At 39.8% G+C, this 16,911-nt stretch overlaps 1 protein-coding gene across 5 annotated transcripts in view; it reads left to right on the top strand.

The window, feature by feature from the left end:
• Positions 1 to 16,911, top strand: part of CUX2 (cut like homeobox 2) — a 549,861-nt gene that overhangs the window by 345,032 nt on the left and 187,918 nt on the right. For all 5 annotated transcript variants that reach the window (XM_068245676.1, XM_068245662.1, XM_068245667.1 and 2 more), the window contains exon 6: positions 508 to 586. In XM_068245676.1, the coding sequence (XP_068101777.1) occupies positions 508 to 586 (79 nt within the window). The remainder of the gene's footprint in view (positions 1 to 507; positions 587 to 16,911) is intronic.

Below are 16,911 nucleotides of genomic sequence, written 5' to 3'. Positions count from 1 at the left end.
GCGTTTTGCACACAATAATCAGCTATGTTTTGGCAGCTGCATTTAAGGCAGTAGTGAAATTAAGAAGACAATATTTTCTCAAGGCATAATCACATTAAAAGCAGACAAAACTTATTTTGCAGTGCTAAAAGTCTATCTTTGCTGGAGTTCCCCATTAGGCCCTGTCCACAGTGGTGTGTTGTTTTGCGGCATAAGGCAGCTTACCGCACTGCAATGCACCTCCTATGTGACATTCACAGTGCGGCGGGTGCGTTTGGTATATCGGACACATACATTACCAGTAAAAGTAAGGCATGCTTTTCATTGGTTGTATGCTTCACTATACCTGATGCAACACATGTATATTGTGTGGTGGTGCTTCTGTCCGGATTTGTTGTTCATTTTTCAAGCAATCATGATGGACCTGAACAACGCCTAACATATAACATCAATAACAGCTTATTCATTGCAATAACTTTTAATGTGTACTTGTTTTCTGTGATAACATCTGTGTCTGTTGTCCCTTAGGTTGTTGCACTTAGTAAAAGAAGCAAAGAAGCAGAGTCAGCCTTCCTGAGCGTGTACAAGCAACTAATTGAAGCACCAGGTGATGTGTGTGTGTGTGTGTGTGTGTGTATGTGTATGTGTATATTTGTTGGTGGGAGGTACTTTTTATGATCTTTTTTTATTTTGTTATGCTTAGTGATACAATATAGCACTTATAGTCAGTAGCTGGAGAGCTCCAGGTTAGATTAACAGCTTTAATAAGCTCGTGCAACAGCAGCTGTTTGAATGATAACCTAGAAGTGGAGGGAAATCGGGTTACATTCACTTCAAACTTACACTGGCACTAACCACAGCACTTTCGGTACTTTTCAGTTATCCGGGCGCAAGTGTAATGTGTTCTGTGAGCCCATTAGCCACCCGCAACTTTAATAGGGCAATGTAACAGATGAAGCCGCCGGCTTCGGCTCTCTCTCCTTTCCCTGCCTCTCTCCTATAGAACACTGGCAGCCCGGGGACACGCGTGTCCCACCGAGTCGTTCGTCATGGCAGGGAATCCTGCCGTTCGTTCTTGCAGAGCTGGTGCTGGCAGAAGCAATGTCTGCAGCCTCCCCGCTATGCTTGTTTCTTGCGACAAACTACTCTCGGGGACACGTGGGTCCCCCGGCTGCCAGTGTTTTATAGGAGAGAGGCAAGGGGGAGGAGAGGAGGCAGAGCCGAAGCCAGTGGCTCACGGAACACATTACTTCACCCTATTACAATTGCGCCTGGCTAACGGAAAAGTACCGCACTTTCTTATCTTCTAACAAAGTAACCTACGTGTACATTTCTGGTTTTTCTATACTGTATCTTTTTCTCTGATGTACTGTATACCATATTGTTTGGAATATAAGACGGACAAAAATCAGGGGAAAAAACAAAAAGCTAAAACCTGTTGTGTCCATGGTCCAGGAGCGTCTTATGAACCTTTTCCCCTGTCTAAAAGGTACACTACATTAATTCATACTGCCCGCAGTTACACTACACTAAGGTAGCTTTTGCCCCTCCTCTAGTATAGGTAGCATTAGCCCCAGTATAGGTAGCATTTCCTCTTTATAGGTAGCTTTTGCTTACCCCCCACTGTATAGGTAGCCTTTGCCCCTAGCATAGGAAGCCTTTGTCCCTAATATAGGTAGCCTTTGCCCCCCCCACTGTATACAAGGACAAAAAAATTAAACAAACCTCCAAATTCCTCCAATTCTAGTTAAGAATTGACCAAGCTAAAGCCCTTAAATTAGGGGACAGTGCAACCGTACTAGAGCATAATTGTAGAGAAAAGGAAATTAACTGGTTTAAAGCACTGTGGATAATCAATCACTTTATTAATTGGAAAAATTGATGAGATAAAGGTAGTTTCTTAGCATGCAAAAAGTACAAAAATACAATAAAATATTATTAAAAAGCCTCAGCCTATCATAGCTGTCAATAGAATAATGGCTGCTATATCAGAGTACAGTGGCCACTGTATACACTCAGACCATCCTGTTCTCACACACCTCTCACACAAGCTACCTAAGCCGGCCAGAATCACTAAAGGTACGGTACTGTATAGGTAGCCTTTGCCCCAGCATAGGAAGCCTTTGCCCCTAATATAGGTAGCCTTTGCCCCAGCATAGATAGCCTGTGCATAGCATAGGTAGCCGCTAGGATAGGTAGCCTTTGCTTTCCTCCACCACAGGTAGCCTTTGCTCCCCCCCCCCCCCCGTCATAGGTAGCCTTTGCCTCCCCATAGTTAAACCCCCCTCGCTCCCGAGCTGCCGCTCGTTTACCATTGTCGCTGGGCATTCCCTCTTGGATAAAGTCCATCTCCAACTCACCGCGCTTCCCGGCGGCATGCTTCAGTGACGCGCAGTGACAGCGAGCATGGCCCAATTGCGGCGGCCACAGTATACAGGAAATAACAGTATATGTTAGTGACATCACTTCCTGTATATGGCAGCCACTGCAATTGGGCCATGCTCTCTGTCACTGAGTGACACTGAAGCATGCCGGCGGGAAGCGCGGCAAGATGGAGACGGACTTTATCCAAGAGGAGACGCCCGGGGCAGATGGCCAATGAGCGGCATCAAGAGGGAGACAGACTTGATGCAGGACAAGGGCTGGGCAGATGGCCAATGAGCGGCATCAAGAGGGAGACGGACTTAATGGAGGAGGGGTGGCCCCAATGCACATGGTGAAGCGGCGGCTGGATGCGCAAGTGCTTCCCTGCGCGCTCTGCATGACTTTTTACTGTACATTTGGAATATAAGACACACTCAATTTTTCCCCCCAAAAATTGTTTTGGTGAAAAAAAAGTTTTAGGGAAGAAAAAGCGTGTCTTATATTCTGAAAATGGTGCCCTTCAAGATAAGCAGGTATTGCTGGATTCTTATATTAGAATCTGCTTCAAACTTAGTATCATAGATGAGCCCTGAAATGTATTATTTGCAATATAACATTTTCATAGGAAAGTTTTGTAAATGTATCACAGTAAAGCATAACTGCTCTTACATATATAAAGTGTGTCACTGTTATGTTGAGCCACGATCTTGAGAGCCTCACCCCACGGTCTGTTTCCATATGGGGTAATGTAGCCTTTCATACAAACAGTGCAGCGTACTAGGTGTCAGTGGCAAAAGTGTTGGTGTGGGAACATTGTAGGCAAGAGTTCCTTTTAATATTTGGAAGTTGTCTGGCAGCAAGCAGATAAATGTTGTCGTGTATATAAATGTAATTATGAATCTCAATTTACACAATACATATGATGATAAGTAGTATTTCAGTGCCCCCACAAATACTGCCATCAGCATCCAACATAGTATGCCCACAAAACAGAAAAGATGTAGGGCTTTTTTGCTGTATCTGCAGTTCTCCAAGTAGAGGTATAACAATCAGCTAAAATGAAATACCTATTAATCAAGCAATACAGGGAAATACAGAATGCCTAGCATATTACTTGTGATCCAATACAATGCACATTCATTCAGTATAAAACAGAATTGCAGGCAAACTCTTGTCTATTGCCTGACATATTTCAATGGTCAAATAAAATGTATAGTGAAGTATTTGTCTAACAATCTGTAGTGTGAGGTCAAATCATGTACCTCAGTGCCAGACAACAACAAACAAAGGTACCTGTCAGGTGTAAGTTGCAGGGTGCACGTTGTTCCATGCTTTAGGTGAAAAGGAGCACTTAGCCCACTGCCTGCTAGCACATTGTAAATGCCACATCTTTTACAGGCATGGGCATATATTATTTATATAATACATTTTTTTTGATTGTATTTAGAGGTAAGCTAGCACTTACCAATGTTTTATCCATTTTTATAACTTTATATCATCTTTGCGTGGCTTTTTTTTCATTTGGTATTTTTTCCCCAGTATACCTAAATAAACTGACACACAATGATAATGTACCGGGAAATGTATATTCTAATGACAATAGCAATGTATTTTATTTTTTCATAAGACAACAGTTACATATTAAAATGTTACTATTCTTTTCCCATACACGGGCTTTTCTGTCCCTTTTGGATTTCCACAAGTTTGCCTACACAAAGCTTTTGTAGATCAAGCCTGGCTAGTGTGATTGCTCAGCGAGAATGTTGATCTGCCTCCTTACAACGCCTGCAATTAGACGAGAGAGAAAACTGTAAATCTTTTTGATATTGTTCACACAGATGTGATGTGAAGGGGATGGAAAAAAAGGGCCACAGAATGTGTTAAAATGTGTAATTAATGTCAGTGTTATAGTAGATGGTTTCATTTAAATTTTCTTGCAAATCTGTGCTTTTGATGCCACAGTCTGTCTTTTTGTTTAACTGTATGCTTAAAATGTACAAATTATTTATATCTGTCTTGACAGATAATGTACCAGCAAAAACCTGTAAATCAGTAATAGTCATGGGAAATTCACTTTTTCTCTTCAATTTGCTGCCAATCACAGTGGTTTATAACCGCTTCAGTCCAAACACCTTCAGAATATTTTGTCCAATGGGCACCCTCAAAAACATGTACCCTCGGCTCCATTGACTATTTGCCCCTATGGAAACAGAATAGGTAGCAGGGCTGTGGAGTCGATGAGTCGAAGTTGGAGCAATTTTGGGTACCAGCAGTCAGAGTTATTGGTTTCGTAAACTGAGGAGTTAAAGTCAAATGATTTTTGTACCAACTCCACAGCCCTGTAGGGAATTAGAGGAGCAGTGGATGGGCAATGAATGTTTTCGTGTACAAAGTAGAGGACAGCAGCAGTGCGGACAGAATATTCAATATGTGATCCTGGGCACTCCCTTTGAGAGATGACACCAGTCATCGGCTGCACCCCGAGACTTTAAATTGCTGCCGCATCTTGCTGAAACAACACTATCAGGTGACTGTCATCTAATATTTTTGAGTGCCTCAAAGGTACAGAGGGTTGCATAGGAACCATGTGACATTGGTTCAGCAAGTGACTTAGTGAAATCAGTTGATTGTGTTCAACCTATTTTTTTAGTATGGGACGGCTGTGTATTTTTTCATGTTTTAGTTTTATATTTTTACTGTTTGGATTCCTCTCCACTGTATTTAAAAAAAAAAAAAAAAAGATTTTCCTTAACCACGTTTTATTCTGTCATGTTTAAAAATACATTTTCCTCTGTGTTCTCTACACTGCTAATCAGTGGGGAGAGTGTTTTTGTATGGTATAAATTTGAGTAGCGGGCTCATTCATTGTGCTAGGCTCATTCTGCAGCTTGGTGAATTCAAGTGGATGTGATTTGTGTGGAATTAAAAAAATCAGGAGTGAAAAAGATGAGGAATTTTGAAACAGGAGTGATCACAATATCTAATCTAAGCAAACTGCATCCTAAATTTGACTAGCTGTAAATGGTGATGAGTAGAAACAAAGTTGAAAATGTGCAATCTCTCATGTATGCATAATTTGAGTGAGAGCTTCAGGATGAAAAACTCTGGGGCAGAAATGAGCATGTTGTTCTTTCTGGAAGCTCATGTTAGAGATCTAGAAGGGAGGAACACAAAACTGATAGAAAATGACAATTCCATGTTCACCCAGAACAAATTGGCGAAGTTATGGAAAGACTTTAGTGTGACCAGCACAAAATTGGCAGCTCTGTATATGACTGCTACAGTTAATAGCTGGAGTAGGCGCCCATCTATGTAGTGGTGATGCTGCAAATGTTGGAAGGCCTAGGCATTGGGGCTATAAGAAACTCTCTTATGAGGAAGAAAAACAAATGTTGCCAGGCTTGTTGCCTCTTTAGTGCACTAGTTGTCCTAGTCATATTGCGATCAGTGATATAATATCTGGAAGATAGAAGAACATTAAGATTTAGGAGGCTTTAAGTTAAAGGGAAGAACCTTTAAAGTGGTCTGAAACTTTGACATAGCATTCAATAAAAATGTGTTTTCCTACTTACTTATTATTACTCATACAGTTATCATATTTGCTTTTGTGCATCAGTAATATTGTCTGTCTACAAATTACAGGTTTCTGAAGTGTAGTTTATTTTGTCCTGAAAGCTGCCATTGCATTTTATTCCAACTGCTTTTTATTATATATTAAAATCTTCTAATGAGCTGTTCTGAACTGTGTGTGTGCCTGAAGCAGAGACAGCTTCTCAGAGTGTTTTTTACTTGTTACACACTAATGTATTAACACTGGAATGAATGTAAACAAAGATATATGTAAATGGAATGTAAACAATGAGATATAATGAGAGCATGTACTAACATGTAGTAGTGTCCTGAGTGAGAAAAGGTCGGATGCATCAGCTGCAGATGTGAGACTCACGCCCGTGCGGCAGTGATGGTTAAAGCAAATTTGCTTGAAAAAATGCTAGAAACAATATGTGAATGTTGTGGGAGAAAAGTTTTTTTTTGGTTTTTTTTTAAGTTTGGTTCCTCTTTAAGTGCAAGGCATTAAACTTCATTACACCTCTCTCCCTCAAAGCATTAAAATCTGCATGTCTCGGGTCTTCCAACAATAGTGGAATTCTAAAGCCATTGCTCACTTAGGCACCACAATCTCATCAAACCCCAATTAACATATTAGGGCTGGTTCTCACAATGAGTGTTTTGAGTTTGTTCTTTGTAATCGCTAGCACTTCTAAAAGTGCTGTAAAAGCACTTGTGTAATGAAATCCTGTGTGAGTGTTTTTTCCAATCGTGGGTCCTGCACCATCTTCTGGGCGATTGCACTTCAATGCAAAGCATAGGAAAAATTGCAAATTGCTGTAAAAGTGGGTTGAGCAGTGATTTTGTTAGCATTTTTCAAACAAATTTGCTTTAACCATTACTGCCACACAGACGTGAGTCTCATGTCTGCGGCTGGCGCTGCTGTAGCTGCATGGACATGAGACTATCGTCCATGCAGTCTGCGGGGCTGTGCGCGCAATTGCAATGGTTCTGGTGACAGGGGGACTGGTGGCAGGGGACAGAAGTCCCCTGAGCCCATCCGTACTTGGCGAGAATGATTACTGTTTTTGTTCAAAAACAGTGTTCATTCTCAAATGGTGCCGCCACGCTCCCTTCTGCTTGCTCGTTTCCGTCGCTCCCGTCGCTGATTGTTAGATGTATGAATGGGAACAAAGTTCCCATTCATTAATCTCCCTTCTAGGTCCATGTGATCGCCGATTCGCCGGCATCAATGAGATGCCTGCATCACTTCCGAAGTAACACAGGCATGCATTACTTCCTATTTAGTGTACTTATTGTATGCAATACAGAATAATGTGCGAAGACATCCTGTGGCCAAATAGTAAAATTACCCCTACAGACTTTAGGGACTAAACATTTTTTTAATATGTCAAGAAGGGTATATTATAATTAAATTATGGGCTTGTAATTAGTGATGGATGTAAAACTGAAAAAATGCACCTTTATTTCCAAATAAAATATTGTCACCGTACATCGTACTTGGGATATAATTTAAATGTTGCAATAACCAGGGTAAATGAGCAAATATAATATGTGGCTTTTATCCACAGTTTTACATTTTATTTTAAAACTATAATGGCTGCAAACTGAGAAATAATACATTTTTTCAATTTTTTTTCTTATTATTCCCATTAAAATGCATTTAAAATAAAATACCTAGCATAATGTACCACTCAAAGAAAGCCTAATTGGTGGTGAAAAAAACAAGATATAGATCATTTTGTTGGGATAAGTAGTGATAAAAATATCGGGGAATGAATGGGAGAAGCGCTGAAATGTAAAAATTCCTCATGTCCTTAAAGGGAACCTAAACTGAGAAAGATATGGATTTTTCCTTTTAAAATAATACCAGTTGCCTGAATCGCCTGCTGATCCTGTGTTTCTAATACTTTTAGCCACAGCCCCTGAACAAGCATGCAGATTAGGTGCTCTGACTGAAGTCAGACTGGATTAGCTGCATGCTTGTTTCAGGGTGTGATTCAGCCACTATTGCAGCCACAGAGATCTGCTGGACTGCCAGGCAACTGGTATTGTTTAACAGGAAACATCCATATCACTCTCAGTTAAGGTTCCCTTTAAGGGGAAAAGAACCCGCGGGCTGAAATGGTTAAAATACAATCAGTTCCGGGTCAGAGTGCACTTCCTGTTTGTCTGACACGAAAAAAATTGCAAAAATTGTGGAACAAAATTGCATACAAAATCGCTTGGAAAAAAACACTTTAAAAATGCCAGGAATCACTTAAAAAATTGCTCACAAAAGTGCTTGCGATTGCACTTGTGATTTGTAGTTTGAGCTAGGCCTTAAACTCGTTCTAAGAGTGTAGCATGGTTGGTAACCAATTTGGGACTTTTTGAATGCTGCATTGAAATTAGTGAATTGAAGGATATTGGCATCTAGACCTAATGGTTCACTCATAAGTATCAATCACCGCTGATATTTCACAGCTTGAAGTAGCTGTCAGTTTCATCTGAGGTGTGTATTTGCTTTTTTGCACATTAAAATATTTTCATTGGTGATTTTTGTAGCACTGTTTAGCAGTTGGTACTGCAATCTTAAGTATTGTTTGAACTAGGCCTTAGCATGATTTTCTAAGTCTACAATTGTGAAAAAATATTTTTAGGCTATGTTCACAGTAGAAGCTGCATTGCGTTGCCTGTAAAAATATGAAAGCAATGGAGGGGAAGTTTACTATGTGATTCCGGGCTTTTTCATGATTCTGGCAGTGGCTGCATTTATTATTAGCTTAACGCTAGTGAAGCTGTAATTTTGACATGCTAAAATATACAGAAATGTATTATAAAAATGTTCTCTAACATAATGTTTATACAACAACCCTGCAAGTTTAAATAAGTATGGCATTAATATTTTGTTGCTCTTAATTAACAAAAAAAAATCCTTATTAACCTTGAAGAATTTTGTCCTGTTGATTGCAGCTGGCGCTTCTGTGTTGATTGAAGGGACACTGCCAGCACGATCCAGCCTTTTCGAGCTCCGATGCTCAACTGATGAATTACCAATATGCCACTGCAGGTTGCGTACATGCCCTGTTTTAATAAGTAGAGTTTTTTTGTGTTTTTTTTTAGATTTTTTCTTAATTACAGAATCAGTAGATTGGTGCTTAAATAAGTGATGGTAAGTAAAAGAACAATGCCCTCATCCAGCGATTGGACAATTAGGTCAGCCAGGTAGCTAGCTAACAAACTTTGAATCTCAGACCTTGCGCTCATGGTAAATATACAGTAAACAACAATCAAAGTGAAATTAGTGGGTTGGGGTAAAGATTTAGGGCTGTTTCACACCAAAAAAATGCTAGCGTTTTGGGGGATTTTATAGCGTTTTGGTGTGAAATAACCCATTGGATTTCATTGTCCACATGCATTAAAAAACACTGGAACGTGCAATCAAAAAAGGTCTTCAAAAGCACTCTTGGTGTTAAACATCTAGGGGCTGCATGACCCACCATGTTTATCTCATGAATCACAGGGATATTATGGTTATAGCTACAGTAGCAAGAAAAAGTATGTAAACCCTTTGAATTTATATGGATTTCTGCACAAATTGGTTATAAAATGTGATCTGATCTTTATCCAAGTCACAACAATAGCCAATCACAGTCTGCTTAACTAATACCACACAAATAATTAAATGTTTCCATGTTTTTATTGAACACTCCATGTAAACGAACACAGTGTAGGTGAAAAAAGTATGTGAACCCTTGGATTTAATAGCTGGTTGAACCTCCTTTGGCAGCAATAACTTAAACCAAACGGTTCCTGTAGTTGCAGACCAGACGTGCACAACGGTGAAGAGTAATTCTTAACCATTCCTCTTTACAGAACTGTTTCAGTTCAGCAATATTCCTGGGATGTCTGGTGTAAATCCCTTTCTTGAGGTCATGCCACAGCATCTCAATTTAGGTGGAGGTTAGGACTCTGACTGGGCCAATCTAGAAGGCATATTTTCTTCTGTAGTACACTTTAGTAGAAAACAATCACTTGGCACACAGCTGATTAAACAGGGGGTAGAGCTAGCTCCAATAAATCTGCGGAAAGCTTCACCCATATATTAGCACCTAATAGTTGGCTCACAGTCCAAGCAGAGAGAAGTGCAGCAAGCTTTTTGACAGTGCAGAGCACAAACTTTGACATGTAGCACACAGAAAGGACGCTGTGCACCTTCCTCCTGCATGTTTTTATTCCATCTTTCAGCCAACAGCCAGCATATATGACATGGAAAAACAGAATTGTCAAACCTGGATCGATGAGGGTGCCGGGGTGAGAGGGGAAGAGGTGACCAGGGGATATGTGGACGGCACTACAGCCGTTTCACGCCGACTGGCGCTTGTTCACGTGCGTGTGTCCAAAAAATGTGTGTCAATAAAAACATGGTAACATTTAATTATTTGTGTGGTATTAGTTTAAGCAGATTGTGATTGTCTATTGTGACTTAGATGAAGATCAGATCACATTTCATGACCAATTTGTACAGAAATCCATATAATTCCAAAGGGTTCACATACTTTTTCTTGCTACTGTATATTGTAACAAGTTCATTGTTGTGTAGAAACTATATAACTGAGGTCAGTTGTTATGTATATGATATATATCTTTAAAAAGCAAAATGACTAACTTTAAACAGCAATAACATCTGACAAGTTTCACTGTACAGATGGTTGACTGAAAAAGACTAACAGCCTTTGCTGTATTTGCCAAGTTGTGGCGTATGCCGAGAAATGTGGGCTGAAGCGCTTAAAGCTTCTTTATATTTGAAGCACATTGCTTTTGATTAGCAGTCCCACATCTGCTTTGTCAAAACCATTTAGTGTTTTAGGAGATTATGGTGCTTACTGGAAACACAATGTTCCCTAATGGTGCTTACATCTCTTAGAGACAAGTTGATTGACTGGTTGTGACTTCATCGTCAATTGCGGTGGATTGCAGAGGATTTATAGAAAGTGATACTCATTTTAAGATCTTTGCAGCTTTCTCATTCCTATTAATATTACACCTTAAAATCACGGAAGCCGAAATGATCGTAAACTGCGTTCAAGTTTGTAAAAGAGTCAACTACTGCTTACCATGAAGTTTTAGTTCTACCTCTTCCTAAGATATAATCTAACCGGAATTATCAAAGAATATGATGTTACTACAAATTGAAATTGTGATTCTGCCCGCAAGTTTCACCAGGCAATCCTTGGCATTTAGTATAATCACAGCTGACAGAGAAGAACCCTTTGGCATTTGTTAGCTCTGCTGTCAGCAAGTACCCTGACGGAATCCAGGTAGGAAGCTGCTAAAGAATACAGACAGACAGTACCAGTATAGGAATTTGCTAAATTCAGTCCTATGGTTTGTTTTTTTTAGGTATACACACATAGATATTAAGTAAAGACCAATATAGAATCTAAAACATAAAAGAAGCCATTAAACTTTATAATAATAATTTTAACATATTCTTGTATAGTGCTTTTCTCCTGTCGGACTGTTAGAAAGCTTGAGAGCTGTAGCCACTAAGGGCGCAATCAGTAGGCCACCCTGGATTGTTAGGGAGTCTTGCCCAAGGATTCTTTACTGAATAGGATAATAGAGGAAGCACTAACTTATTAGGCAGTGCTGTTTCGCCATAGTAGATTGAAAGCAAGACGTTTTGAATCAGGATTATACTATTTATTGGCTAACTTAGTTACATAGTTATTTTGGTTGAAAAAAAGACATACGTCCATCGAGTTCAACCAGTACAAAGTACAACTCCAGCCTGCTCCCTCACATATCCCTGTTGATCCAGAGGAAGGCGAAAAAACCCTTACAAGGCATGGTCCAATTGGCCCCAAAAGGGAAAAATTCCTTCCCGACTCCAGATGGCAATCAGATAAAATCCCTGGATCAACATCATTAGGCCTTACCTAGTAATTGTAGCCATGGATGTCATTCAACCCAAGGAAAGCATCTAAGCCCCCTTTAAATGCAGGTATAGAGTTTGCCATAACGACTTCCTGTGGCAATGCATTCCACATCTTAATCACTCTTACTGTAAAGAACCCTTTCCTAAATAAGTGGCTAAAACGTTTTTCCTCCATGCGCAGATCATGTCCTCTAGTCCTTTGAGAAGGCCTAGGGACAAAAAGCTCATCCGCCAAGCTATTATATTGCCCTCTGATGTATTTATACATGCTAATTAGATCTCCTCTAAGGCGTCTTTTCTCTAGACTAAATAAACCCAGTTTATCTAACCTTTCTTGGTAAGTGAGACCTTCCATCCCACGTATCAATTTTGTTGCTCGTCTCTGCACCTGCTCTAAAACTGCAATATCTTTTTTGTAATGTGGTGCCCAGAACTGAATTCCATATTCCAGATGTGGCCTTACTAGAGAGTTAAACAGGGGCAAGATTATGCTCGCATCTCGAGTTTTTATTTCCCTTTTAATGCATCCCAAAATTTTGTTAGCTTTAGCTGCAGCGGCTTGGCATTGAGTACGATTATTTAACTTGTTGTCGATGAGTACTCCTAAGTCCTTCTCCAAGTTTGATGTCCCCAACTGTCTCCCATTTATTTTGTATGGTGCTAGACCATTGGTACGACCAAAATGCATGACTTTACATTTTTCAACATTGAATTTCATCTGCCATTTATGTGCCCATATAGCCATCCTATCCAGATCCTGTTGCAATATGACACTATCTTCCTGAGAGTTGATGATTCTGCACAATTTTGTATCATCTGCAAAAATAGCAACATTGCTCACTACTGCATCCACTAGGTCATTAATAAATAAATTGAAGAGCACTGGACCCAGTACAGACCCCTGTGGGAACTTAAAAGAATAAGAGTAAGCTTTCAGTTGTGCAGCCTTCGTTAGACTTCAATCCTGTGTGCTTACAAGCTGTTAGAACATACATGCAATATCAAAAGGGGATACATAGTTTCTTTTATTTGCATGCATACATTTTAGACCCCCCCCAAATCCCCGGGGGACAATCCGGGCAGCGCTTCCTGAAAGAGACAGAGCTTTCTGCAGTAGCTCTGCCTCTACTGATGTCAATCGCAGCGGATCTCCGACTTTCCCCGCCCCTCTCGATCTTCCTTCACAGAGAGAGGCAGCGAGAGACTTTTTGTCCTTATGCAAGCCTTTGTCCACCAGCTTTGAACCCATTTATAAATTTTGGCTCTGCTATTTATCTTTCTTTGGATGATTTGAAGCCACCCTTCTGGGCAGTGACACGCTAACACGGTACACTACTCTACAATCTACATTGTAGATTGAGTTAGCCATGAATGAAGTCTCCTAACTCTACAGCAGATTACATACGCCCAGCTTTCCATCACTCTATAGACCCAGTATCTGCATTCCAAGAATGTATTAGATATTACCGATAGTTCATCTTTTTGTTATTGTGAAAAATATGAAAAGTTGTCAGCTTCAGACGTCTGTTGGAATAACTGAGACAATGCATTCTGTTCTAAGTGTATTACCTCTTGAAATGGTACAAATTACAGACTTCACGCTTCTCCTTACCTTTCTGATTAAAATTGCCCTAACATTACTATTTAACTGATTGTTAATCCCTTCTGAAGTGTACATTGAAAGGGCAAGATGGATTTAATCAAAAAGAGACAAGTTTAGAAGCAGTTGTATTTTATACCTGATGGAAAAATGTATTTTAGAAAACATTGGAGTTCTGGTTTGCTCAAAGTTTTTTGAAAATGTGCTGTTCATAATTCATCCATTAATATATTCATATACTTTCTGTAATTGTCATATTACTTTCAAGTGCATTTCAGTAATTTTAGTATTTTAATTTATTTAGCTGATGGGTTACTAAAGTAATTAGTGCCCATCATTGTTTTTCCATGTTTAACCAGTTCAGGACTGTAGGCTTTATACCCCCCTAGTGACCAGGCTATTTTTTACTCTTCAGGCCACTGTAGCTTTAAGGCCTCGCTGCAGGGCCGTACAACTCAGCACACAAGTGACCCCCCCCCTCTCTTCTGCCCACCAACAGTGCTTTCTGTTGGTGGGCTCTGCTCTCTCCTGCAATGTTTGTTTGTTTGTTTGTTTATTTGTTTATATGCTTTTTTTTTAATAAATGTGACTATTTATTTGTTGGTTTGTTTTCCCCACCCTCCCTCCCTCCCTTCGGCAGCCAATGACAGTGATCGGCTGTCATAGACATCAGCCTATGACAGCCGATCGCTCTTTAGCCTCCCAGGGGACAGGCGTGTCACACTGCTGTCCCCAGTACAGCGCTGCTGTAGATCGCAGTGCTGTATAATGTAAATAGATGGTGTCTAACAGTCTCCTAGTGGCTATCGCCGCAGGGAGACTGATGACGGAGCCGAGCTCCGTCATTCAAGCGGAGATGTACGCGCGATCTCCTACGAAAACACACCCCCCAGGACTTCACGCCAATTGGCGTTGGGCAGTCCTGGGGGTCGCGGCAACCCCCCAGGACCGCTCAACGCCAATTGGCGTGAAGTCCTGGGGGGCGTGTTAACCACTTGCCGACCACTCCACGCCGATTGCCGTGAATGCGGTGTTCACGGCAATCGGTGTGGAGTGGTCGGCAAGTTTAAAAAAAAAATCACATTAATGTTGACATCATCTCTGAGGTACCAACAAGAGTGTCTGGGTTTTTTTCTACAACACCTTTGTAGAGTACACAATACTGTATTTTTATCCCTTTTCCTGCCAACTTTGCTTCACTCACTGACAGATTATCAGCTTGCAGGTATACACGGGACAGTTGCATTTTATTTCACCACTTTACAGGAGGCATAAGCAATTCTTCAATGATTTGTAGTACCAACACATTTGTCCTCTTCTCTGTAAGTAGATAATAGCATAACTAAATATTAGCAGTGGAAAAAATGAACACGAAAACCTAAGGATTCAAAATTATAGTAGAGCTGGATAGAAAATATTATATGTCATTGTCTACTGCCTTTTGTAATATATTATGCACATATATAATTTACAATTTATAAAATAACAGATTAAACAACAAAGTATGTACATTTTAAGTATACATTTAACCTAACAGGATAGGTGAATATTGCTTATGTGACTATTGAGTGTTATTATACATATGACTATCATAGTGAATAAAGTAAAGCTAGCAGGAGTGTAATGCAACGTTAAGGTTGTTTATCAGGGAAAACTGTAAAGATAACATCACAGTGTGTACAACAGCATCAGCTAGTGGCTGTTGGGGAAACAGCATCTTTTTATGTTGAATCTCTGAAGAAGATTATTATTATTTATAATTATCATTGTCATCTTAATCTCCTATTGTGCTGTACGAAGTAAGATTAGTGCTGTACAAAGTAAGAAGCAAATACTATATGGGTGAGTAATAGCGATACTACAGATAAAGATGAATGTGCCTGTGAAAAGTACATATAGTTGTACAGCGACAAAAATAAATAGCTATAACACAATACAACAGGAGGGAAAGCCTGCATATATAATCTATTAAAGTAGATTAAATATGAAAGATCCGAATTATTGGTCAATATGGATAATATCCACTAATAGGCACTAATTTTCTGCATACAATTATAAGCTTTTGCACCCTGAAAGGTGAATTCTGAGCTAAATGCAAAGTTCATAAAATAAAATTTAAAGTATATTAGGCGTGTAATTTGCGTGTTGGCATTCATTTTTGAATACCTCAGTTTTGATATTCTAAAGACATGTAGGGCAGATGATCCTGCTAACTTGGCCTGAATTTATGAAAAAAAAACTCTTATCTGGGTTATAACGTACTATAGTACAGACTGCTGTAAGCTAAGAGAATTAATGGTTAATGGTATAATTTTGGAATTTTTTGAAATTAATTGGATTTATATATTTTTTTAAAAACTGGGTTTTTGCACATGACTTCCACTGAACAGATAAGTCACTAACCTCTCAGCAATGTTTGCTATGATCTAACATTAACTTCAAAAGTATAACATGGAAGATCAACAAAAGATTACACCATTGCTGATCACCACATCTTGCTTGACAAAGATCAACCGAACCAAAACATTGTGGAGCTGTCACACCCATTAGTTTGGTCTGGAATAATATGGCTGTTTGCTGATTAAGGCCTCTTTCACAGTAGGACGTTGCGTTTCAGTGTGACGTTAAGGTCGCACAACGCGGCCCTAATGCAACGCATATAGACTTTATCCTGGATGTTTTCTTTATGCGTCTCTTGGTGCGCTGTTTTTGTCGCACAGTGCTGAACGAAAACGGCGCATGCGTTAATTTTTTTTTTAAACATTACTGAGCATGTGCAACACAAATAATGGAGCAGATTTATTGCTAAACGTACAGCCTGCAGCACTTTCTAATAACGATAAATGAAAGTGGGGACACCGAGAGCCCAATATAGTGTAGTAAGCAAAACAATAGGTTGGAATTGAAAAGTATATAGTGTATATACTCACAAAAGTGGGTTACCTCCTAGGTAACCACTGTACAGGCAGGTGAGGAGATTAGACCTGTCCTCACTCAGGATTAAAAGTCGCTCTCTGTAGATCAGGAAAAAAGAGATGGGGATCGACCCTTCCACCAGGGGTAGATATTGGTAATATAAGAGTGAACAGAGGCGCCAGCAGGGTGAAAGGTACTAAAAAGTTTAAAATTCCTCAGGAGGTGGTGGTGGACTCGCCTCCTTGAAGTAGACAAGATACTGTCAAATTTTTAACAGGTTTATTTATATACTCCAGACAACCATACAACGCGTTTCACAGGTATATTCCTGCTTCCTCAGGCAATAACAAATAGGAGTACACGCAGTACAGTCTCAAGGTCACGATAAGCGTCTCTGGTCACGATAAGGCGCTTATCGTGACCTTCAGACTGTACTGCGCGTACTCCTATTTGTTGTTGCCTGAGGAAGCAGGAATATACCTGCGAAACGCGTTGCATGATTGTCTGGAGTATATAAATAAACCTGTTGTTGTTAAAAAGCTGACAGTATCTTGTCTAC

The sequence above is a fragment of the Hyperolius riggenbachi genome, chromosome 1 (genome assembly GCF_040937935.1).
Source record: "Hyperolius riggenbachi isolate aHypRig1 chromosome 1, aHypRig1.pri, whole genome shotgun sequence".
In the NCBI taxonomy this organism is placed as follows: Eukaryota; Metazoa; Chordata; class Amphibia; order Anura; family Hyperoliidae; genus Hyperolius; species Hyperolius riggenbachi.
This window is presented reverse-complemented; position numbering and strand designations above follow the sequence as displayed.